Source organism: Phaenicophaeus curvirostris, chromosome 6, assembly GCF_032191515.1.
Source record: "Phaenicophaeus curvirostris isolate KB17595 chromosome 6, BPBGC_Pcur_1.0, whole genome shotgun sequence".
Taxonomy (NCBI): domain Eukaryota; kingdom Metazoa; phylum Chordata; class Aves; order Cuculiformes; family Cuculidae; genus Phaenicophaeus; species Phaenicophaeus curvirostris.
In genome coordinates, this window is record NC_091397.1 from 26,416,609 (window position 1) to 26,443,538 (window position 26,930).

The window sequence follows — 26,930 nt, forward strand, 5'->3', positions numbered from 1 at the left end:
GAGGCTGCCAAAGAATAAATATTGTATTTCTTACTAATCAGTGGAGTCCAAAGAGCTAAAACTAATTCTTGAAGGCGTATAGGACTGCATAGCATTGCCTCAGACTTGACAGTGAAATTAGTGTCCCCAATTTAAAGTACTTCAACCCTCTCTTTAACCTTTGTTGTTCTTTGAAAAGAAATCATTTTCACTAAGGTACTAAGATATTAAATACCTTACTTTAGCTATTTTCATGTAATTTAAATGGGATTTTTTCACAGTTGTTTCTTGGTTCCTTTGTAGACTGTAGTTTTGATCAGTGGCATCCATGTAAGGATTTGAAATTTGCTCCTTTTGGCTGGTTCTGAATATTTGGTTTAGTTTTTTCATTTTTGAAACTATAGGAGCTCATGCATTTCTAGAGGACATTTTAGTATAGCAGTCCTCTTTCCAAGCATTTCTAATCCGAATGAGTCTAATGCCTACTCCAGGGATTTTTTAGCAATGCTCACTTTAGAAAAAAGTGTCATGTGTTTTATTCTGCCTAACTTTTCTTGCACTGAGCAGCATATTGACTGTGTGTAGGTGTTTGGTTTCAAAGTGAGTCCTCATTGCAGTGGTCCAAGGCCACCTTATTGTGTGCTGCAGGATCACTCTTACACTGGGAATTCATCTTTTTGGAGCAAGTTAGATGAAATACTTTAAGAGAGTAGGTCACAATTAAGTCTGACGTACAAGCCCTTTTATCCACAGATGAGCAGGTTGTTTTAGTTAAATATAACATTTTTTTTTCCATTAGTATGAAATACCAGAGCTATGTCTTATGCTGTTTTTCAAGACAGACTTAGGAAAAAATGATATAAGAACTCAAGTACCTCATTTAATTTAAGTCATATGATAGATTCAAGAGTTTATGTTGCTGTATTTATATACAAGTAAAGTGGCTGGACGATCAATGCAATTAATTGTAACAGTACCTTCGATGCTGGATTTACTAGATGTCTGTGTGTAAGTAATGATGCATTTCTCCAATTTACCTCAATCATTTTAAGTCTGAATTTCTGTTCAAAGTTTTTTTTTTAATTAAACTAAAATAATCTCTGTATGCTAAGTTTTGATGAAAATTCGCTATGAATTCACACAATTATTTATCTATTTGTGGTTTTCCTCTGATAGGATCCAAGTGAATGACCAAATTGTGGAAGTTGATGGCATAAGTCTGGTTGGTGTTACCCAAAATTTTGCAGCAACTGTTCTTAGAAACACCAAAGGGAAAGTCAGGTGAGTATTTCAGAAGGAAAAAAAAAAGTGATGGAATGCTTAAAATTACCTGACTTCTTCCATAGGAGTCTCAGTGTGCCCATCTGGAAGCAGAGCTTTTTGGCCACTTTGTGCCTTCTTTGCTTTTATCCCAGAACAGCGATGAACTTACAGGGATAATTATTTCTCTTTTGACTTAAAGTTTTAAAATATGACTACTCAATGAAGCTATAGTTGCACACAGAAGATGTCTCTTGTATGGATCTCCATGGACCTTGAACTGCTTGTATCCGCTGGAATTAATAAGACCTTGGGTGTTGGTCAGATGGAAACTGTTGCTACTGGTCTTCTTCCTGTTCTTCCACTGCGGAGCAGTGTAACTGCTTCAGGGTTGGGAGAGTAAGGCAGTGAGCACTATGCTGCTGAAGATGCTCCTAAGCACAGAGGAAAAAAGTGTATGGGATTGTCATGAGTGACTTTCTCCAAATAAAACTCTTATAAAAGCGCGACTGAATAGAGTTTGATGATAAGGTCATGCTATTACTTACTGCAAAGAGGACACATACAGAGGGAAAAGGGGGTTATATGTGTTTATAGCCAAAAGATTGTATTTGGGCACACAATTCCCTATGTTGCTTAGCTAAGGTTTCAAAGTTTCATCATGCTGATTCCCAATTGATCTACCTCCCATCCGGTCATCTGGTATGGGTTCACTCCAGAGTTCAGATCCAAGTCTCTCAGGCATCAGATCCTTCTATGTGCATGTCCAAATCTGTTTGTGCTGCAGTTTGAATCTGAGGTTTCAGAAATTCTCAGGCAATGAATTTTATAAAATATATAATTTAATGCAACAGCATGGTCAACTTCAGGGAGAGAGGCCAACATAAACAAAGAAATCTCTGTGCAATGTTTCACTGCATGTCACATGGTGGTTCCATCCAGTAGTAATATTTGGGTCTGGGGTCTTCCTGTTCCTCATTAGATTCTTTAACTGTCTTTCAGACAAGTTGTTTTCTTGTCTCAGTGCATCTGGTCTTTATACCCGAAGCCTCTGTATTTTCCTGCTGCTGTTTGATCCTGGAGGCCATGTTTTGAGTGCACAGGTTGTATGCGGTGGGAAAGTTTTTAACTGGAAATTCCCAGCTTGTGGCCTCGTGCTTTGGATCAAGTCTCACTACTCATGCTAAGAAAGCTAAGCAAACAGTATACCAAGTCACACAATATTATTCTAAGTTATTTATTCTACTTAAAATGTTACGTATTTAAGCTAGACAACTAATCCCTGTTAAAGAGGAGAATTGCCTGGCATGCAGTCCAGCTGCCATCAAGGGAGAATTCAAATGGGGCTCACCAGTGATCCGTTGTTGGTCAAAGATCTCATTGCTTTGAGGGGCACCCTTGAGAGGCATCCTGGCACAAGGGAATATCACTGCCTTGCACACTGCCTAGCAGGGCAAGCTCAAAGAAGGCTCATTTAGCCTCTCGTGTTTATGGGATAAAAGTGGTTGATTTGTAGTCAACTACATAGATGTATGCACAAAACTGATACCCACAGCTTAACAGTCTTTGCTGTATCCCTCTTCTCCTCATGGGTTTCCTGTAGGAGTTCGTGGCCTGACTGCAGGCAGGCCTTTACCTCTCCTGGAGCCTGAACCAAACTACTGCTAGTTTGGTTAAGGAGCAGTTGAGTGCCTCCATCACATGGATGCAGTAGTGTTAACAGCTTCTGAATTGAGGAGAGTAACATCCCACTATTAATTCATTGAGCTACCTGAGTCCCTGAAACATCTCTAGGATTCTGTCTGTTCCTATGTGGTGGTTCATTGATAGGCAGCCGTGTAAAAATACATAAAATAATTAATTACCTAGAAAATGTAACATGTACTGCAAGTAAAATTCTAAACTAGTGTATAATAGATACAAGGCTGTAAATGTTTGTAAATCAGTAAGATCTGTGTTTCCTTCAAAATGAACTGTTTTGCTACTTAAAAGCCTATGCAGTCACATAGCTTTTCTGTTTAATAGCTTATTAAGTTCAGCAAAAATTTAACTCTTTTTTATTAGTTCATATTGCAAAGCACAGCCATTCTGTAGTCACCCTTCGGATTTCTCTCAAAATCCTCCCTAGTGAATACAGCTGAATTCTTTAATTAATGAATTCAGGGCTGACTTCTTTTCAAACATGATGAAACTACTAGTGGTAATATATGCAGTCCCCCTCAGACAGTGATGTTATATGCTGGTGTGCACATTTCTGTAGTAATTCTTTAGCTATTCCTGCACAACAGTAAGGAATAATACTGGGATGTAGATTCTGCAAAGAATCTTGGGGATGGCTGATCAGGTTTTTATTTGGAAGAAGTTATTAGGAAAAAGTTGTTAGAAATTGTAGTGCAGTTACAAGTGAATATATTTCTGTGGAACATTTACAGTTTTAGTTACATCAGTATTATTTCTGCAAAGACTCACACATACTGTGAGTGTCCCTGCTGAGTTAACAATAAAAATGACTATATACTTTATTGGGTTTTCTGCAGAGTTGAGACCTTCAAGCATAAAATCCTTAATACAAAGAATAATGTCTTTCTGTGTTTCAGTACACAAAGCAAATGCCACGTATATTTTGTGTTTAATGTTTTACCCCAAAACAAGAAAAAAAAAGAAAAAAGAAAGTGCTCACATATGTATTATATACAACTTATAACCATCTTAGTTTGTGTAATTATTATTGTATGAGTTACAGAACAGAATACTTTCTTCCATGAAAAAATAATGCGTTTTCAGGAAGGAAGAAACATAATATGATTTTCACACTGAATGCTCCTAGAATCTTCTCTTAGGAAGTAAATTACAGTCAGACCAGTTGCAATCTAGACCCTTTCATCATAAAATAGTAGACTGTAAAAATTATTTATTCATTGTTGTTGAGCTCACATTGACGAGTGTACTCTGTATCGCATGCACAGGGATCATTGCCTTCTGACAGGTCTCATTTATCAAGGAGAGATGTATGAGCTTCTACATTTTGCCTTGTAAGTAAACTTAAGATATTGAGCTTTCACATGAAAAATGACCCAGTAATTCTTTTCCTGGTTTGTGGTGAGCTGGGAGTGTGACTTGAGATGGCCAAGCATTGTGTGGTGCAGGCTCCTGCCCAGCTTCTGCGCAGGTCCTGGACCATTGGGCTGTTTGGAGCTGTGCTGGCACTGATGAACTGTACTCGGTGTTTTTACTCAAAATCAGAAATGGTTCCAGTGAGCTTTTTTTTTTTTTTAATGGAGAGAGTTATTTTATGATGTTTGAAGTTTTGGCTTCGCTGTAGGTTTAAACATTTGCTTGTAAAGCAAGCAAGAGCTAATATTGACAAGTTTAGGTATGAAAGAAAATAACGTGTTTATATCTCACTGATTGTTTTTTCCGTGTATGACACAAGGGTGGCTGCTGCTTGTTTGTTGGAGAGAATGATTATTTTCTGTCAAGTCCTCTTTTCCAGTTACACCTGTATTAGAGCTGGGATGGAGAAATCCCTTGTCTCCACTCTGCTTGGCAGACAGTGTTCACCTCTGCACCTGAACTGCTCCAGAACCCTTGGGGACAGCATGAGAGAGTCTTCTGGGGCAAAATCCCTTACTTGCCCCTGGCAGTCAGCTCCTGACTGTTGGCAGTGCGGAGAGTGGTGCTTCTGACCTTTGAATGCACCATTCCCATGGCAGCAACCATTAACGATCCATATCACTGTGGGAGGCTGGAGTGGTGGAAAAGGTTGCTGCTCTATAAATACCTTCTGCCATTCCTGCTGCGGGTTCCCCAGCTGAACTACAAGTGAGTAGGCAAGGTACAGTCTCACACCCTGCCTAATTTGAGGCAAGGAAAATTCATGAATCCTTTCAAAGGAGAAATCGCATACATAATTACGTGTCTGCTGGTTAACAGTGTCAGTTTAATGGATTTTATAGAATTGCTTTAATAAGCATCTCTGTGATCATAGCATAAACTATGCATACCTTTCTTCTGCCTGATGTCCCATACACAGAGATTTGTGGATGTTTCATTGACATTACTTCATGTTTATAACCCACAGCATTACATATGCACAGTCATTTTTTCCTTAATCTAGTCAAAGTACATACTTTGTAGCAGGGTTTATTATGTGTGATCAGTTGCAAAGAAAGAGCAATTCATGAAGAGGATGACATTCAAGCCACTTTTTAATTCTTTGCAATAAATGCAGTCAATACCTCTTCAGGGAGCTTTCATAATACCAATACTTAGTGATATATTTTTCCCCTTTGAGCCTTCTGAACACTTTGAATGATCCTGACAGTGGAAGTCGTTGACCTAGAATAGATTTTTGCAACATTTCTGCCAGAAAAATGCGTCCAGACTGTCTGCAACTGACACAGTAAGAAATCTTGGAAAATAAAGACATGGCTTTTACCTTTTGAACTGTTCTAGGTGAGAGTGAGAAGGGAGAAGAGAGAAAAGAAGAATAAATAGAAGTATCTGTGATTATTTTATCTATTCTTTGAAGTATTGGACTATTCAGAAAAGTCGTCGTGCTGTAAGGGAAGATTATTTACCCAACCAATTTGGCTTGTCCAATGATAGGAAATTCAATTGTTCTTTTTTACAATGTTTTTTATGAATATAATCAGCATCCACCAGATGTACTCTGGTAAGCTATGAAACAAAGGAAGAAGTGGGAATTCATTTATAATCCCAGCTGGTAATCAATTTCTGGTTTTAGGGATGAGAATTAGTGTCCTCGTGACTCTAATCTGGTGTATACAACTATGAGCATTATTTAAATTGACGTAAAGATCAAGTCTTCTTCGTAATTTTGGTTAACTCTTTAATTTACCAGTATCTTTCATTAGTGGATTTCTGAATTTGATTATATAAGGAGGGATTTTCCACTGAAATATGTGTGGTTTTTTAATTTTGTTGAGTGTTGCTCCTGATTGAAAATTAATGGATCAGTCAGAGGGCACTGCCAGACTAATATCACTAATTATTTAGTGCTATTCTGACTGCATATAGGATGTAATCCATCATCTTGAAGTTTGCAAGTGATCCCTACAATTGTAAAAAAATAGGATAAGGAGGCAGCCTGACAGTGGGAATCCAACCCTTTCATAGAGCATCTCCTAGGTTATTCTGCATTATAGCTTGCAGTCTCATAGAGTGTGGTGCTGACTAGCAGACCTGAAGTTCTTTGAATTTGCTTCAGTAGTGTGGAGCTTCTGTGACCCCACTTTCCCCCTGTTCTTCATCATTTTAAAAGAGTCTTAGGGGACCCTAATGTCTTCACCAGAGAAAGCTCACTCGGGGAGTGGCCTTCCAGGAAATTTTACTTTTACAGACAAAACTTTATCCTTTTACTGTACTCACCTAGTTTCTGTCCATCCTAGGAGAAATAGGGGAGCTTTCAGTGGGAACTGCACTTCTCTGCCTGACTGGATATAAAGATTCATGCCTATGAATGCCTTGGGTGGCGCAGGCCCTCAGGAGAGGAAGACTTGCTGCACTGATAAGTAGAAGGGATCTTGCATACGAGAGTCATTGGACAATCCCAGTCATTCAATTGCTGATTGTATGCTTTTATCAATCATAATTGCTTTTCTCTGAAAGGTGTCTTTTAAGGAAGTTAGCCAAGTTCAGTGCTCTAATGAAGAGGCAAATTTTACATTCTGTGTCCTCCTCCTGTATCCTGTCTTCTGAATGTGACTAAGCATTTTCTCAGCTTTCCAGACTGTTGCTAGGCGCTGAGCAGATGCTCTCATGGTGCTTTCTGAGTCAGTTCTTGAGTTTTCGGTGAAACACACAGAACCTGTGCAAAACCTGTTTAATTTCTCATGATTTGCACCACCTTGTAAGTAATCACGTTAGTTCTACCCTATCAGTGAGTTTACTGTTTTTTGTTTCATTAAATTCTGCTGAAATGCCTCAAAGTCTTCCCACCTTAATGAAGAATCTAAATAATTAGTTAGCAAATTTTGCCATGTTTAATTAATCTTCAAGATCATTGATGAGTAGATTCTAACAATAGCAGTGTAACTGTCAGACCCTGGGGCTTTCCACTATTAACTGTTCTCTTTCTAATTAAGAATCGTTTATTACTATTTTGTGTTTTTTCTTACCTATAAAGTTTAATTCCAAGAAGGGTTTTGTCTCAATTCCCACTACCAGTTCACAGACTAATTTCTTTCTCTCTTACTGTGCTGCAAATGCAATCTTTCAGATTAAAATGAAGTTTGTACAATTTTTTTAGGTAACTCTTACACAGGATACAGTTAAAGGGTGAGAAGTGAAAATATTAGCTTCTTAATTACACTAACTTGATAAGTCATTTCTTGTTTCTTCAGATAATTCCTCACCCCATTTTGAGCTGATTTTTTTCTTGAAAAGATACTGTCCCAGAAATCAGTGTTTTCATGCCTAATATTAGTTTCATTTAGTGTCACAACATCTGGAAAGGTAATTTATACAGTCATGTCTATGGAAACACTAAGACAGTATAGAGGACAGATGAAGACAAGTGCAGGATCTAGTAAGCAGCAGTATACCCCAGTGTGAATTCTGTTTGGGCACAGTAACAGTGAACAGCATCACTATTTTTGTGACTCCTTCCCCTAGATAATCATCTTCTCTTCTTCCAGGGTGCATACCTGTGCAGATTTTGTCCTGCTCTTTCTTACTTTCCCTACCCCTGCTCTTATCCTATGAAATGGGTGTGTCCTTTAAACATTTGCAGGCATTCTCCATACTGCAGATTCATGTTGTGGAAGAGGCAGGAGAGATTTCTACTTCTGCTTCTTGAGGAACTAGACAGGACCCAAATGGAAAAGGCACCACACTTCCACGTCTGATTCAGAGAATTAGATTATATTGTCTTTTTTTCTGGCTGAGGGTGTCAGTTTTGTTCTCGCTTTCCTTGTCTTTTTCTTACTCCTTGAATCCAAGTGCTGGAACCCAGGAGAGAAAAAGAAGAAGAAAGAAAAACAAGTGCTGCGTTGCTAATTGCCAAGCTTGGACTTGATGAAGAGCTGCTTAAAAAAAACGTGTGTGCTGGATGCACGTTTTGCTTCTTTGACAAACTTGAACCATGGACCCAGCAGAAACCTGATTTGTGATGCCATGTACCAAACTACTGTGAATTTCTTCTGTTCTTTCCACTATGATTATGCTGAAGATTGTGTAGCATGAGCTGGTTTCTTCTTTCTGATCTCTGCAAAGAACTCCTACAAACGCTATTAGTTGTTATGTAAAACTACCAGGCGTAGCATGCTGAACTTAATTTGAAAAATTACTCGTGAGCAGTGTGGCCACTTAGCACTGAGGTAAGTGGTGAGGTAAGAGTGCATTCATCACTGCTTTACTATTTTATATTCCTTGGCTGTGCCTGTTGTAGTACATGAACTATGCTTCACACTGTTCTTCAGCACGGAGGCCAGCTGGCACTAGTGGTCAGTTTTCATACCATTAAACTTTCTTACCTTGAGAACAGGGCAACTGTATCCAAATTCTCCATTAGAAGCATCCAAGCTAAATGCTGGGCAGTTTCTGGGCATTATTTGGTAGAATATTAGTTAACTTGGGTCAAACCATCCAGATACCATTTCAATGGTTTAATAGTGTAGATGATCAATTACTGGTGCTTGGGAGCGTTACCTGGTACTGTTTAATTTACTGGCATAAGCATAGCCCCTTGCTAATCTGAATTTTATAGCATGTTATTTCTTGAAGTATTTGCACAGTTGGGCAAGTAATTATAAGTTTCAGTGTGAAATATATAAAGACATGTTCATTTAAAAGACTTTGGCTGAATTAGAAACCATTTTACTAGATATGTAGGGCAATATTTTTAAAATTAAGTGTAACATGAATTAGTAAGATACAACAGGGCTGGGTTTCATTAGGAATGGCTTTTCTTTACTTTCCTTGGAAAAAGGAACAACTTGACAGGTTTAGAGTTGCTTCATCCTCAAGGTGGTTGGTTCTAGACATAAATTCCTACACCTGCAACTGCAATATCATAATAAACGTTTATGTAGCTAATCTTTTTATTCTTTCAAAGTCCAAGATACTATGTTGTGGAAGCTCCCACCCAGTTTTGGTGCATCTTGATTAATGTGATACTACAATTGTGTCAGCTGTGCAACAATAACCGCCACAAATTCTTGTGGCATAACTCACCAAGCCACAGGGATGATGTTGTAGGAACTTCTAGCTACCCCTGGGCTGTGCTATAAGGGTGGTCCAGCTTGCCTAGAATCTGGATCATTTCATCATCCAGATTAAGGACATGAACTGAGCAGTTTACTTGTGACCCATCTATATTTCCTTCCTGGATTTCTTTCCCATGGATACCAGCAGGGATGAGGGAATGCAGATCACACCTCAAAATACCTTAACGTTTTAGAAACATTCCCAGGTAGCACTTGTACCTTTTGAACAGAGCTGATGTATGTACTTCACTTGCATCCAGATATGTTAAAACATAGATTTACAAATGTGTTTCTTTGAGTTGGCCATTTCCATAAGAATTGTGTGGTACTACAGGGAATGCTGATTAAATGACCGTTGTGTATTCAATGAAACCTTTTATGCAAGCGTAGTGATAGGGTACTGTCGGTCTGTCTGGAAGAGATGGAGGACATTCTTTACCTGCACTCTCAGAAGAGCAGAGTAATGTAAGGACCAGAACATGGAGAGATGCCAGAGCATTGAAACCCTTGGCTTATTTTGAAGTACTCTTGAATAAAGCTAATGTGTCAGTGAGGCCCTAGACTACAATTTATTTCAGTGAGAATAATTAATCTAAGTGCATTAATATTGGTGTGTACTTTTTTATGTGACTTCCTAATTGTCTGGCTCTATATCCATTTAGTGTTGATAGTAGCATCACTTGTCAGGGCTTGTATCCAAGATGCTGTGGAGGGACTGCTGAGGCTTTTCTGGTGCTTAAGTTATACTTAGCTGCTTGTCTGTCAGCACCATTGATGCTGCTGAGGGAGACCTTGAGTATGTCTCTGAGGATTAACAATAAGCAGGTTGAAAGCTTATGGGTAAGAATTAGAGACTGAGGCAACAAAGGGAATCTTGTGGTTGCGGTCTACTACAGGCCGCCTGATCAAGGGGAGCCTAAAACTTTTGATTGCCTTTCTACTTAACTCTGGTGAGATCCCACGTGGAGCACTGTGGCTCTGGAGCCATCAGCACAGGAAAGAAGACATGGGCCTGTTAGAGCAGGTCCAGAGGAGGACCACAAAAATGATCAGAGGGGTAGAGCGCCTCTCTTGTGAAGAAAGGCTGATTATTCAGCCTGGAGAAGAGGAGACATTCAAGGTCAAGTTGGATGGGGCTCTGAGCAACCTGATCCAGTTGAAGATTTCCTTAATTACTGCATGGTTGTTGGACTAGATGACCTTTAAAGGTCCCTTCCAACCCAAATTAATCTGTGATTCTGTGGCTCTGTGATTCTGTGTTATGGGACTTGGGGGGCATAAGGGGTAACTTCTTGGTCATGCCAGTCAGGTAGGGTTTGAAGCAGAACAACCCCTCGTTATGCACCTGATGTTGCAAAGGGGATCACTGGTTTTTTTATAGACCTTCTTGGAGGAATGAAAATTGTTGAGGAGAGAAGGGATCCACCTGACAAAGTAGGACAAGAGCATGTTTACCAACAGGTCTCATAATCTAGTTGGGAGGGAAGGTAACCTTGCCTTTTATTTGGAACAAGTGACAAGCAAGTTCAGAGGTTGTGGTTAAGGCCTTAGAGAGGGCTTACACCACTCAAGCATCTACTGAAAGGGTAGTATGGTTTGGTGCAAGTAATCCAGGAGATTTCTGGTATGTGTCAAAAATATCTTACTGACCCAAGTATTCAGTGAGCCAACTAAAAAGGAGGCAGTCTGCTAAATCTGTTACTCACAAACCACTTGGGAGCTGTTCAGTTCTTTAGTGAATGTTGATGGCAGCTTTAGAACAATTAACCATGAAATGGTGGAGTTTAAGAACTGGAGAGAGATGGTGATGAAGATCAACATTAGAACTACAACCCTGGACTTCAGGTGAGCAAATTTTGGCTTTCAGGGGTCTGCTTGACAAGATACTATGGAACGACCACCCTGAAGGATAGAAGATCTGCTGATCTTTGAGGATGTAAGGATACATAGTAGACCATACCAAAAGCCTTGCATAAGTTAGTTTAAGCAACATCTACTGCTTTCCTCTCCTCCATGGAGCTGCTGCTCCACGGAGCTCCTCCATGGAGCCACTTGCTGCTCAGTGGAGTGAGAGACCTTGTTGCAAAGGATAGGGAAAAGTCTTTGCCTCAGTTTTTCCACAGATTTGCTATTGTCTTGGATATTTTTGCGAGGACATCTTCATGTTTCCTGCATTCTCTAGCCATTTGCCTCAGGGCAGAAATGGCACTGGAGTGCAAGGCTTCATTTATGGCTCTCGATACCTGTGCCTGATGCCCATGCACCGTATGCCAGACTTTATCAAAGTGTGCTGAAAGAGTTCATTCAGTATGAGTATGGTTATACAAGTGAAGTAGATGAGCCCTTGTTTAATTCAAAGACTTAATTATTAAATTTAAGATTCATTAAAAAATAATACTTACCAAACTGCTATTTCAACAACAACAAATCACACAGCACACACTGAGCATGCGTTTCATTTTTGGCACATTACTGTTACATGTTACCCACAGCTCATGCCACAGCCACATCATGGAAGTCACATTCCTGTACATCCATCCTGGCTGCTGACTGGGCAAAATGATACCCATGTTGGCTCAAATCAATGAAAAGCTGGAGTCCTGCCGTCTGTGGTCAAATTCAAAGTACAACACTTGTGTTACTTCATCCTGGGTTTGGGGACAAAGGACGGAGGCTGCAGAAGTTCTGCACAATAGTTCAGTTTACTTGCAACTCTGTCTCTGGGGTCTTTGGAGGTACTTCCCAAAGTTTGCTTTTCTGTTGTAGCTTTACATAGCAACCATCCTGCACTAAACATTGTAGGGGTTGCCACGTCAAATGTTTCTTACGTGACCTTAGATACCTTCATGCACTTATTGCCCTTTGCATCTTCTAGTGGTGGTTACTTCCTCATGTTACTTTGGGTGCTAGTCTCCAGGCAGAGTTGTTCACTTGGTTTTGTTAGTTTTGGGTCACTACCATCACTAATCTCCAGGCAAACCTTCTTTACTTCTTTTTACCAATCACCCTCAGTTTCTCTTAGTCACAGCTAATAGCTTTAAAGATTGCTATGCACGTGCTTGTCTCTGGTGCAAGGGCTGTGTGGGTTTACAGGCACAAGACAGAAGGCGCTGTTAGCAAGTTTGCAGTTGAGGTCCCATAGGCTAACAGATGTGTCTGCTATTAAGAGGGACCTCAGCAAACTGGAGAAATGCGCTGGCAGAAACCTTATGAAACAAGGGGAAATAGGAGACCTCAATCTGAAGCAGCATTTCCCTGTGTTACACTGAACTAGACAGAAGCTGTGCTGGATACAGCCTGGGAAGAGGTGGAAAGAAAATCTTCAGTCTGAAGAAAAGAATGGAGTGTCAGGCATCTTACCGCTATGTCAGGTACCTCCCAGGAGGTAGAAAGGGTGAACCCAGATTCTTTGTACTCTCTGTACAGGGACAAGGTTAACAGGCAATGAACAGAAAATGCAGAAATGGAAATACTGACTACCTATTTTCACCATAAAAAAGGTGCTATGAGGTTTCCCAAACACTGCAACAGGTTGCATTCCATCATTAAAGAGATTCAAATCTGATCAAGGCCATGACAAAATTGGCCTGTCTTTGAGGTGGACCAGAACTCCTTTCCAGCCTAAAGTATTCAATGATTCATTCTTTATGACTCTTTAAGTTTCAGATAATTTCATCTAAAAAAGTGTAATGGAAGCTCATAGTTTGTGAATTCCTTATCTATTGTCAGTGACCTTTCCATTTGAGGCTGCTGTCTTTGAAGAGAGCTTGATTTTGTTCATAAAAACCTGAAAAGTTCCAGCTCACACTGCTGCAGCTTAATAAAACTGTGTTCTTAAAGCATTCACACAATTTTTCGCACTTTGAATTAATTATATGACTATTATCCTAATGGAAGCAGCCAGAGTGGGTAAATGAAGACATCTTGAAATAAATGAGATAAATGGTAGCAGAAGCAGCTTTGTGATTTAAAGCTCAGAGGAAAAACATTTTTGAAATCCAGCTGTAAAACTTCCTCGAATACAATAAAATATACTGTACATTTTTATTGGCCAAACTATACTTTAGAGAAGGCTAGAAGCAAAAATTATGAATCCTATTGCAGCAAACCCCCCTTTTTTTGTTTCTGAGAATGTGTTTGCTATATTCTTACTTGAATTTTGTTGAGGTTTAAGGAATCCATGTTAAATTATTTTTAACTGAGCACTTAATGACTGAAGTATTTTTAGGAAGAATCATCAGCTCATGTCACTAAAACTCCATGCTGCAGAACTTCAGTTCTGTGTCACAGAGTTGATGCCTTCACCCTTTTTTCTACTAACAAAGTTCTTTTCAAAATGGAAATATTTTTAGGTTTAATCAATTCTTATTATAATGTTCCTGGTTCCTATGTTTGTTAAAAAACCTCGATAAATTATTTTTTGTAATTTCAAGAAGCACAAGTCTGCAGATCTTCATTTAATAAAAGCTTGAAATGGGCAGAAAGCCCTATATCAGATGTGCTTTAAAATCATTAAATCATGACTGCACTGTAGGAGATCTAGGAGTCGCTACCTATTTCAGCGGAATTCAGTAGAATTCTTAACCAGCATTGCTGTAGTTTAATTTTTGATTTCTCGAGATAGACTATTCTTTTAGATCTTCTTGAATCTAAGATAGAGTCAAATATTAATTGTATTCCTAGCTGTCTTTGCTTATTTTAACCAAAACCAAAGAGAATATTTCACATCTGATAATTCAGCTTGAATGTACGTTACTCTGAATATCAAGGTCAGTTCATGCCCTGCTACTCTGGTGATGTTGTCACAATTTAGTCCCAATTCACTCCAGTGAACCTCCTTTCTTTTCCTTCTTTTATGGACATCCAAAATAATAAGTAATGGGGCTGAGATTTAGTGATGACTTGTAATACAGCATCACAGATTCACTGGGTTTTATTTTACAGTTTCTGGCTTTAATAATTAAGGGGAACATTATCATGAGGAGGTTTAAAGGCTTTAAAACCTTCATTTGTCTTGTATCCAGAAGCATAAGAAGTTTCTTAAATATATTATTACTGATAGAATTTATAGTTCTTTGTTGTAATACTTTTGGCCCTTAAGACTAACTAATCAAGTCTGAAATGCATATGCTTAATTTTGGTGAGCTAGAATGATGTGAAATACATAATTAGCCACTTTGTTGAAGTGTGCATATTATGGTTCAGTGACTAATTTTATGGTCATTGAATCACAACCTTATGTCTCTTTTTCATATTTAAACACTTCAGATTATGATAGTGCTTGTATTGAAAGCCATTCTAGGCATAAAGATCTATTTAATGCTTAGCATTTTAATAACTGCTTCTGCTTTACAGTTTCATTAGAGAGAAATATTTATTCATCTTTAAATTAAAAATTTATAAATTATGGTTTATTGTAGTTACAAGTTAAACAGTTATATGCAGCATGGTATTCTTAAGGTCATGGAATGTCACACGACAAATGTTTGGTTTAGTTGGTAAAATCTGTAATTGTTGGCAATGTAGTATTCCATTTTTCAGATTTACAGTTCTTTATCTAGAAATGACATCAGTCACAGATTGAATACTTCTGAATATTTAATTTCAGACACTTTGCACGTGTCTCACTTTAAAGCAGTAAATTTTAAGGGAATTATATATTCCTTACATGTTTCTGTTTGGCAAATAATTTGCTTTAAAATTTGTCATTGCTTTGAGGCTTTTATTCATGCCTAACAGCTTCAGGTATCATTGAGGAACTTCATTTTGACATGATTCAAGCCTTAAAAATCACATGACTGTAAACTGGGTGACTTTGGCATGAGAAGAAAAATTCAATTAATAAGCTTTTACATTTTTATGTGCTACCTAAACTTATTTGCCTGTTTGAAAATATTATTGCATTACAGCCTAATGCATCAAAACCATTCCTAAATAATCAAGAGTTACCAGACTTCAGATACATTAGGTATTGTCTGTTCTAGGTTTTCAGTGTACAAAAAATGATTGTATGAAGTATTTTGAGTCTTATTTTCCAAGTGAGATGAATTCCAGGCAGAGGACAGGAAGGAGTATGATATTTACATCCCTTCGTGTGGTTCTGTAATTTACCTCATTAGTGATCTCCCTCATGTGTTTACAAATGTGATGCTTTCTACGGTGTCTAAGTAATAGACTCATGCATAATGTCACTAAAATGTTTGGTTAAAATGAAGGGGGTTTTTTGTATTTTCTTCTATTTGTTTTTACTTTAGAGGAGACGTACTTAGCAAATATGGTTTGAATCGTTTTTTACTTCATGTTGTAATATCAAAACTTCATTGTTCCTCCCAGTTGAGACTGAAAACATGACTAGTTTAGTCTTTGTAATACTTGGCAGCAAAATTTAAATTCATAGGAAACAGAATCCCACTATGAGTCAGTATGGAGAACAGATGAAGTACAGGGGTCATGAAGAAACATTCTTTTTCTTTCAGTCCAAGGTCTTTATCATTACTGAGAACCAGTGTCATATTTTGTAATAGTAGGATAGGAGTGCCAGACTGTGATCTGTTTTGATCAGGATTAAAATGCTGATTTTGTTCCTTGATTTTGTTCTAGTTGCTGTATTTTCTATACATGTTTTTAAACTAAGAGACTTGCTTGCAAATAATTTTTAGAGCGTCTTGTGTCATTATTTCAAGTGGAGTCAGTCATGCTCACTTTTCTTATCTTTTTGGAAGTAACTGACTTGGATTTTTTGGTGATGTGGAAATCATCTCAAAATTATATTCCTCTCTGTAGGGCCTGACTTCATGGAGTCTGACAAATTTTTGGGCATAGGCAATGGAGTAAGGTCCATCCACTTATGGGAAGCTGGATATACTCCTAAATGACTATAACAGTGATAGGTAGTAGCAATCAAAATAATTTCCTTACAAGGGTTATAACACACATCTCTACCACTCATTCCAAAAATAAGTTAAATTCATCATTTGAGCCAAATGTTGTGGAAACAAATAATTTATCATATGCAGTATCTGTGTCACCTGATTGTGTTTTTCGTCTCTGGGTAATAATTTTTCACCTCTAATTACCAAATTGTCTTTCTAGCCTGCTAAGAAAATACTCCTTTCATTTGACATCTTTAAATTGTGCTTTTGTTCAGTAGTTTACAGTGTTTTCATAGCGTATAATGGATGTTTATCATTAATACTAATAGCAAAATATTTAATTGTGGTTATGCCATTGTGATGAAAAGAAGTGTTACAATCCAAGCCAATTCTGAATTTCAGTTGCTGACAGCGAGATTGGGAAGAAGTCTTGTAAGTCTCAACCAAGAAAGAAGTACTTCCCTTGTCTTTTGTTAAGCCAAAGAAATGTGCTACCAGTCTTCAGCAGTAGCTAGCAGTGGAGAAAAATACTCCTTAGTAACAGAAGTTCATGTAATGAAAGGATGATATAAATGCGGCTTAAAATTAGGGAAATAGTGTCTGTCAAATTTAAAAATGTGGAAATAGATCCTCTCTTATAGACAGGAGGAAGGCAAATATAAAAGGTCAGAAATATCTTATAAGTTGAGATGGAGAAAGAAGTTACTCTGGTCCATGTTCCTTTTATTGTGAGCTGCCAGAAGTGTGTCTATGCTGTTACTGTGCATCTGGTCTTCTGTAGCTTCTCGGAATACATTGCTCTAAAGGGAATGGAAGTGATGATACATTTTTCAACAATTACCCTGCTCCATGTCTCTGTCCGTAAAGTTGAAACTCAGAGAATCTTTTTTATTGAACATTGGAGTGAAGGCTTTAGTGATCACACTGGAGAAGGAGTCTACCCTCTATAAAAGACACAGTTAAAAATAATGAAAATGTATAAAACAATAGGAGTAATATTGTTTCACTAATGTTTTGTATAGGTTTGTAATTGGGCGAGAAAAACCAGGACAAGTGAGTGAGGTTGCACAGCTGATTAGCCAAACTCTAGAACAAGAACGCCGCCAGAGAGAGCTGCTGGAGCAGCATTATGCACAGTACGATGCAGATGATGATGAGGTAACACTGTCTAGCATTTCACTGTTGGATGTTTTTTAATGTTCTGGTTTTGTATTCCCAGTTCCTGGTTTTTAATAGTCACTCAGAGGTCAACTTCTGGCCCTCTCCATTACCTCTGCTCCTGATTTTTACATGTTTTGGTCATGAAACTTACTTGAAGAACAAAGTTACTGAAAAGCTTCTCAGCATGGATTTAAAATATTTGTTTTATTCCAGAAGAGTAAAATTTCAAATAAGTAACTACTTCTGTAATCACTGCTGGTTTTGTGAAGGTGTAATCTGTATCTGAAACAAAAGAATGTAATTGGTTTACTTGTGCACTGAAAGATTAGTTTTTTGTTAAAACTGGTAAAAGTCACTTTCTAACTTTTAGGAGGTTGAGGTAGTTTTAGACTTTTTTTTCTCCTAGAAGAGCTGATGTTCTTCTTAATTCAGAACATTAAGAAATTTTCTGAAAATTGCAGGTAAGACTCCTCTTTCCACACATTGCTTTTTGTTTCTGTATGAACAGATATTCCATGGGATGGAGAATTGATCTACCTTGTCTGAAGCACATTTTAATGTTTGTAAATAGTGCCTGGTGTCCCTACATGAACATTTTGAAACTATTAGCTTTATGCAGTAAATTTACCACATTTTTTCCCCATTGTTTTAGAATTCCTAATATGCCTTAATACCATGAAACCTAGAAAAATTAATGAGAGAGCTTTTAAAGAGACTGCTGTCTGTCTCTACTGATTAGCTGCTGGGTTAGGGGAAAAGGCAAGTGCTGTAACAAACCGCCTCCACATAGTCCAAAGATGCCACCATCATCTCACATTGTCTTGAATAGTATTGTTTGAAATGCTAGACTCCACGTATTAGTATGTTCTCATCCCAGGCCAGACTTTTTCTTTCATTTGCAGAAAGAGGCAATAGAAAGAGGGAGATGCAGAATTCATGCTATGCATTTATTTCAGTTATGGTTTCTTTAGGAACGAAGACAAGGCTTCTAAACAGTGGAGTAGGGAAAAAAAATACCCTGAGGTAAAATCAGGATACACTCAGATTTAGAAACACACTGTTTAACCAGCAGTGCATCAGAACAATCATAAATGTCCAGAAGCCTAAGTAAAAATCCTATCTAGCCCCAGTGAAACTTCACTGTAATTTCTGCTAATATTCAAAATAAGAATATTTTAACAAGTTTTAGAATAAATCCTATCATAGGTGCATTTTTAACTGATTCAAGTTGTTCTTGTCTGTACTGGGGATGCGTATGTATTTGTGCCTGTGTGAGACCTTGAAAGCTAGATAATCCCTATCTTCTTTGTTCTCTCCTCACACTCTAGAAAATGTAAGTCTTCTAACTGCTGTTTAGTCTAGAATTAAAATTCAAAATCTTGACTAATTTCTTGAAGGAACTCTATCCAAAACAAAAAAAAGAAACACTCCCTCTCATTACTCTTCACAGTGTGCTGTAGACATCAGGGCTTCAAGACTTATGACATCATTTTGTAGTAAACATAGTCCAATAACTTCCATATTGGCAGGAGGGTGTGTCTTAAATGCCTGATGTTCAAATCCTTCTCACTGTGTACTGTCACACAGAGGAATATGTGGCTGAAGGCAGACCTGTGTGAGTAATTGGTGCATTACAGCCTTTACCAAGAGGGCGCATGCACCTGCAAAAACTCTCAGAGGTTTGTGCATGCACCACACAGATGTCATAACTCAAGATCTGACAGTAAAGAAAACGTTTGAACCACATAGATCAATACTGATCCCAGTAGTACCTCAGCCTTCAGTAGGGATTGTTCCTGTGTTGATGCTGATAGTGACACTTTTGTACTGCTGACCATGCAAGTGTTTCTTAGCACAATAATGAAAGAGGACAGGGATGAGTAGATATCGGATGCTTTTTGTCATGTGTCTTCTTGTTCTATGTGCAATTCAGTGGTTACAAACTCTTAAGCCCCCACATAAATTTTTAACACAAAAAATACTAAAAGCAGAAAGCATTTTCTATCGGTAGTACCTTTGAATGATATTGAGAAGTTAAGGTAGGGCAAGTAAAGAACAGATTTAAAGGTGTTCTTTCTTATTGCACCACTACGTTGAGGATGATGGCCAACTCTCTGACAATGGCACGTGCTTTGATCATCAGCAGTGCAAAGGGGACTTTGATGTAATATGTGAGAGGAAAAAGAAGAAAGGAAAGGCATCTACCAGGGGACATCCAGAGTATCACTGAAGATCTCTTTGTGGAAGGAGAAGGTATTAGGCTTCAGAACAAATGCAGTACTTCAGTTCTCAAAACCATGGAGGTCACTGAAGATCATACCCATCTCCTGTATGATGCCATACTTACATGTGGGAGGGGGTGGTAAACTTTATTCTTAGAATACATGTCTGGGGTACAGTTACCGAAGTATGCGTTTGGCATGTTTCCTTTCTTACGTAACAGACTTATCGGAAGTAGATTTTATTTGGAACCTCATTGGGAGCCAGCAGCAATCCTGATATTATTTTTTTTGGCACCTGACTGCCATCCACGTAAACTCATGTAACTTACACCATTCTCAGGCAGTTGACATGATGGAAGCTGTGATCTAATGCACATTAGACATGGTTCAGAGACATTGTTGGTCACCACAAGCGCTTCTGCTCCATTTACTATCAAATATGAGCATTACTACTTCAGACTCACCTTACTTTCTAAGGGCAAATGTGGCTGGGTTTATGTAGCTATACACCAAACACCACCGCCAGCCTGCATTCTTTGGCTCTGGTAAGCAGGGCATCTTTCAGGTGAGAAGATTTACTCTTTCTGAATGAATATCCACAGAAGTACAAAAACCCTACCCATTTCAAGTCCACTTCCTCAAAATTATAGTGATTCTGTCTGTAAGAAATTCAGGAATATTTGGATTCCTGAAGGCTTTTAAAGCTGAAGTGGCATTGAATTATACTGGTGTTGCTATGTCTCAGAGCTGTCAAACTGTCCTATTTATTTTCATTCAGATCTTAAAATATGGTAACATGGATATCCAGCTACAGTGCTGCATAAATAAACAAGAAAATTATCTTTATTCAACCGTCCATTGAAGCTGTCAATTCTGGGCCTCAGAGACTTTACCACAGAGACAGCAATAACATATCAGGTTTCTGGAGCAGGAAATCAGTGGTCTGTGTTTGAGTCCTGGATTCACTGCACGTTGCTGTGCTTGGTAAAACTGGTCAAAGCACAGGAAGAGAATGCATGCCAGGCATGTGCAGGTCCCAGTGGTTTATCTTGCTGTGACACCAGCTGGCTGGATTTCCTCTGTTTTGAAACTTTGGACAGTCTTCATCATAGCCCAAGCAGCATCCAGCTATTTTAGAAGATCTGAATTCATTGGAGTAGCACTATTATTGAGACAGCTTTGACTTCTGACAGCCAGTGTGCACTGGACTTCAATCAAATGCTAAATTAGAGAGACACTTGTTAGCCTGCTGTACCTTCTCATTCCATTGCCTTGCAAGAGTGTTACATGACAGGTAACTTGTTGGTGAAGGTTCAAGCTAATGCATGTTTCCAAAAGACACATCATTTACTATGTAAGTAATCCAAAAAGAAACATCGTTTTCTGTATAAATGCCCTGCATCCCTGCACTTCAAAATTTGCTGTTATCATGGGCTGTAGTTTATCCCAGGGTTGCGGGATGCTTTCAGATGCCCCTTCATTTAAGTCTTTAGAAGAAGGATGCCCACAGTGAAGACAACTAGGATACAAATGCATCAGCTCGCAACCTTAAGCTCTGATGAACCCAGCAGAGCCAGCAGAATCAGTTATTTCTCAACTACTATTTAACAATATCCAGTGTTAGCATTTCCTGATCATCCTGTGCTAGCTACAGTAAAGCTGGGAGAGTATATTGTTTCAGGTACTGCCTCTAGATAGGCTGCTGCAGAGTTTTATAGAATCATAGAATCACTAGGTTGGAAAAGACCTCTTGGATCATCGAGTCCAACCATTTCTGTCTCCCACTAAACCATGTCCCTGAGCACCTCATCTACTCCTCTTTTAAACACCTCCAGGGGTGATGACTCAAGCACCTCCCTGAGCAGCCTCTGCCAGTGCCCGGTGACCCTTTCTGTGAAAAATTTCTTTCTGATGTCTAGTCTGAATCATAGAATCATAGAATCACCAGGTTGGAAAAGACCCACCGGATCATCGAGTCCAACCATTCCTATCAAACCATGCCCCTCAGCACCTCGTCCACCCGTGCCTTAAACACCTCCAGGGAAGGTGACTCAACCACCTACCTGGGCAGCCTGTTCCAGTGCCCAATGACCATTTCTGTAAAAAATTTTTTTCCTAATGTTCAGCCTAAACCTCCCCTGGCAGAGCTTGAGGCCATTCCCTCTCGTCCAGTCCCCTGTCACTTGGGAGAAGAGACCAGCACCTTCCTCTCCACAACTTCCTTTTATGTAGGAAGTTGTTTACTCATCTTCAGTTTGTCTAGCTTCCTAAAAATTCCACATCCTTTTAATTTGTTGTATCCACAGAAAACAAAACGCAAAGGCTTTGAAGTAGGCATTGTGCTTATATTTCCTATTTAGTGTCTTAAATACGACCTGAATCTGTATCCTTGACTGAAATCTTTTGATTTTGCTATGTTAACACAACGTACTGTACACATTTTAGTCAAATTCTGCCATTTCTCAGAATTTTTATTTGAATGTGATACTAACTTCTTCATGTTCTACAGTGATTGTCAAAAGTGACATAGAGCAGATGGCCTGTTCCCGTGAAGGCTGCATGTAGTGATGCAGGATGAGCAACTGATCGTGTATTGCAGAATTCTATTTCTTCTGTGGCCACAGACAAATAGTTATATGCATGTAATGTTTTAATGTATTCTAATATCACGAGTAGTAATTTGAATATTTTTTTGGTTTTAATTCTCATTTATTAGGACATTCTGAGAGCAAAGCAACATTAGAACCATTCAAGAAAAGCCTAGGACACACAAAAAGAAAAATGCTGCAGTGTACTTGAGTGTGTAACACCCAAAGAATACATTTGTTAAAGATCTTTCAGACTGAGTGTACAGTTTTTACCAGGATTGTTAATATAAAGCATTCCTGTAAAAGCAATGATTGACACTATACCATTATATTTGTCTTTACTCTTTTGAAAGACTTAAGTATAAACTATCAAAAAGTCAGATGAAGAGGTGGGTTTGAGTTATTTCTGTAGTTCTTCAAATCACATTCCCTGATTGTGGGAAAGTTTCAGCACAAACGAAAGATTTAGCTTGATGCAGCCTTTGTTATGGTGATTTGGGGAAGGTCTGTCTGCATTATCCTGGCTGGTGCTGCTGCTTCTTCTTTCTTCTTGGGATTATTAGGCCCATTTCAAGATTTTGCAAGGCAGTTAAGCAATGTGAGTTAACGAATTTTCCCTTCTGAAAGGGGAAATTGCAGTTCATGTTTCTAAAGATAATTTCATGCTAATAGCTCTGATACCCTATAGCAAAACTGAGTGGCTAATATCAGAAACTGTTACTGTCAGTAGAATAGGCTTAAACTGTAGGTGCTACAGAAATGAGAAATAGGTCTTTTGCATGGATCAGTTTTAATCACCAATACAGATTGAAGAGACTTGAGATTTTCTGTCTAGACTATGTAAGTTTTCATTGGCTATTGAGTAAAGTAATATTGTGTTGTCAACTAAGAATGTGAAATGAATTGCAGGGAACCTCAGGCAGCTACAATAACAACTGTTACCTTACAAGCCTTTGGTATTTTGAAGTAAAATAACTTTTGTCTGTGCCTTGCTGATGCTAGTAGAAAATGGCATTTGCTGTTCTACTGGTGCAGGGTCAGAACAGCCTTCTGGTAGTCATGTGAAGTAAAAGTCAGCAGAAAGAATGTTTTTTAGGGAAAGTATGTTTCATGTAGTTTATGATACACGTTTCCTTAAAGCACGCGTTGGTTCTTTTGAACCAGTAATTTGTGTTTCATGTGATTCTAAGGTTGGATCACTTGCTTTTTGAAGAGGAAAGCCAAAGTCCCATTTATTTCAGTGGTCTGTAATGTGTTTGTGTCATCCTACTGTCTTGTTTACACAAGCAAACTGCTGTGCTTTGCTTTGATAACTACATTTTTGCATTAATTGGATCCAAAGTGACTGTGCCCACCGACACTCACTATATATAGTTTGAAAGAAAGTTTTCCTTTGTGTTCCTTTTAAGCTACCTGATGTCTGTCTTCAAACACTCTGACTCCTGAGGCTTCTAGAATACTGCCTCCTTTTGAATTTTTCCCTAATATAACTTAGTCTTTTATATGCATTTGCTTTTCTTTTTGTGTGAAGTATTTCTGTTTAGTTTAAGTCTTTGGCAGAATCAGTTTTAACTAAACTAGTCTGTTTTATTCTTTTACTAAAATTGGTCAATATAATTAGGATTTTGCATTAATTTAATGGATTCCTTTAAAAAGCACGTGTAGCTGAGACAGATCTACTTTTTTACTTGAACTGGACATGACTTTGGTAGTTAATGACCCCATTTCTGCCTCCTCTTAACATGCTTCATACAGTTCTGTACACCTTCTGATGGACCTGCCAAGATGAGTTTTTTTCATGTAGAAATTAAAGTTGCGTATCACCTTATAGATTTTTCAGGGATAATGACTGCAAAATGGACAGTACCAGGATTGCGTTAGTAATTTGTACCCATAATAGTTAATTTCATTGAAATCTTGCTGGGAGTTTAGAGTTAGTTGTTCTGCTTCTCACCACTCTCATGGTGTGTGAAGGTAGCATTACAGGCTCCTGGGAAAGCCAGGAGAGTTAGCAGCCTAATTTTCTGTTTAGGTAGTAACTGCACATAGCCGTGGGGAACAAAATAAAAAGAGACGTTACTACAAGGATAGCATAACAGACTGGTAAATTTAATTTTGAGTGTTGGGGTTTTTTTAGCTGTAATGCTGACATGCCTGAAAACTCCAGTGAGGTGAATGCTGTGTATTTTGCTTTTGTTTTAAATAAGGAAAAAAATAAGCAAAATTAGCTGTTAAGGTTTTTTTGTTTGTTTAAGACTACTGAGATTCTTAGTCTTAGTACATATAAAATATGTTTAAAAATGGTTACTGTTTATTTCATTGAGGAATATGTAACTGTTTTTAGAGACAGAGATAGCTCTTCTAAGAAGTGACTTGTGTTAACAGTGACATTTTAAATAGGGGTGGGTCATGCACATTGGTGACTTTCCTTTTTTTTTTGATAGTGCCTATAATATGAAAATATTTTACCAAATTGTTCTGTGCTTTCTGTGTGTTTGGATTTTGTTTTTTAAAATGTCAGTGGTTTTAAAAAAGGAGAAAGTAAATTTTACATGATCCTTAAAAGCCCCTTCCAACCCAAACCATTTTATGATTCTATGTGTTCTATATCCAGGAAATGGTGGTGTTTTATTGCAATTATATCACCTTAGTTTTGGATGCATATGTAAATCTTTTCTGTCTGTATGTACTTGTGCGCTTAGACTTAACATTCTTCCATGCACTGCTTTTTAATTGAGAGAGATTTACATAAGCCTAAACAACAGCTGGGAAACTGATTTAAAGTACAAAGTTGGGATTCAAGCTGCTGTTCTTCGGACATCTGAGTCTTTACATCTTGTTTTGAGAAGTTCTTTTGACAAAAAGTGACATGAATAGATAATCCTAGCACTACAGGGAATATACTTCTGGTAATAATTATGGGTCTTCATCTCAGGAACTGAAAGCTCATGAACAAAACTTTGAGTAGTTCTGTCAAGATTTTGGTGTTATTACTGTATTAATGTGAGAAGGACTGCACCCCCTTTGCTCACCCTTCCTTTTCAATGTATTTATTGAGTCCCAAGCTTTAAAAAGCCAGATGTGGCCCTGAGGGAATTTGTTGCATAGTCGTTTGCATAGCCTGAAGGCTGCTGGTGATCTGTATGCAATGTACTCCAGCTTCTAGAGGGAGTCCTGCTGAAGCAAAGTGGTACCCAGCCACCTCAGGGATGGAGAGAAGTGAGCACGAGTGTACATGCAAATGATTTTCTAGGCAACTTGGGGTTTAATATTGCAAGTTCTTCCTTATAATATTATTGGTTTATTTTGTTAAACCTTGAGATACTGATTGTAGCTTATGATTCTTTTAAATTTTGTTTTGACAGCAAATTGTTCACATCTCACGACTTACCAGCCCAAGAAACACCTGCATTTTTCTCTTTAAAACTAGCTAGAAGCAGCTCCTTTGTCAAGGTTAAAATTGAGTAAACTCTGACTTCAGTCTCTGAACTTGTCTCTGACACTTAGTTTCTTTTTCCTGCTGTTTTCTTTCTGTGTGGGTATAACTTTTCTGTCGTTAATAAAGAACAAACCAGTGTAATTTCAAATTCAGCATGGAATATCACTGGAGTATTACAACATCCAGATGGCTTACAAAAGATTAATCAAGGTCTTGTCAGTCCTATTATGCTTTTGTTTCAATTTGGAAGAGATTTCTTGTTAAATTTGAGATATTGGAGACATCTTCCTATGGAAAAGAGGGCCTCATTTGGAAAAGGATGAAAACCATTGAACTTTACAGCCAGTAGTGCTTAACCACAAAATTCTTAGTTACTGTTTTCTCCTCTCTCTTAATGTTCTGAAATGCAATGCTAGAATTGTATTTTTCTTCTTCTAGTAGAATTCGTAACTGCTAGAATTATAGCTATAGAAAAAGATAGGCTTTTTTGTGTGCAGTATGCTCTATTTGCATAGTAGCTTAATTACACTTTGAACAGCTTCTGGTTCATAAGAGGATAACTCGAATTTTTTAAATGCTGTAAAATTAAGACAGGGGAATATGCCACAGATGAAGATGATGAAGACATGGGACCTGCCCTTCCAGGAGGTGACATAGCTATTGAAGTATTTGATCTCCCTGAAAATGATGATATGTTCTCCCCCGGTGATGTGGACACCAGCAAGCTTGCTCACAAATTCAAAGAGGTAAGTTATAGCTCAGAAAATACTTCTGAAAAATACCACTGGAATTAGATTTCTAGTCATCTTGTTGCTCAGTGCTTGTTTTCTCTTGAATACTAGAGGTGATATCTAGCTGTTTTTATACTTGGTATTGTTGAATGACTCAAAAGATTCTGCTTAGGACAAGTAGAACTATTCTTCAGAATTGTTTTAACGTCAGCTTTTAGGTGTCTGTTACATTGACGGAGAGTGATGTGCAAGTTTTCAGCACGGAAGTTGGTGGTACTTAGTTTCCGTTGTTGACCAGGTACAAGTTAATTCATTACTAGCAGATTACTTTTTCTTTTTTTCTCTTTTTTCCCTTTTTTTTTCCTCTTTTTTCTTTTGTTTTTGTATGTTTCCAGTCAAAAGTAATCAGGAAAATGAAAAAGCAAATACTAAACTTCAGTGAAAAGGGAT

At 38.1% G+C, this 26,930-nt stretch overlaps 1 protein-coding gene across 4 annotated transcripts in view; it reads left to right on the forward strand.

Annotated features, from left to right (window-relative positions):
- PPP1R9A (protein phosphatase 1 regulatory subunit 9A) overlaps positions 1-26,930 on the forward strand; it is a 153,433-nt gene that overhangs the window by 89,747 nt on the left and 36,756 nt on the right. For all 4 annotated transcript variants that reach the window (XM_069859648.1, XM_069859649.1, XM_069859650.1 and 1 more), the window contains exons 5-7: positions 1,156-1,260; positions 17,362-17,497; positions 26,340-26,495. In XM_069859648.1, coding sequence (XP_069715749.1) covers positions 1,156-1,260; positions 17,362-17,497; positions 26,340-26,495 — 397 coding nt within the window. The remainder of the gene's footprint in view (positions 1-1,155; positions 1,261-17,361; positions 17,498-26,339; positions 26,496-26,930) is intronic.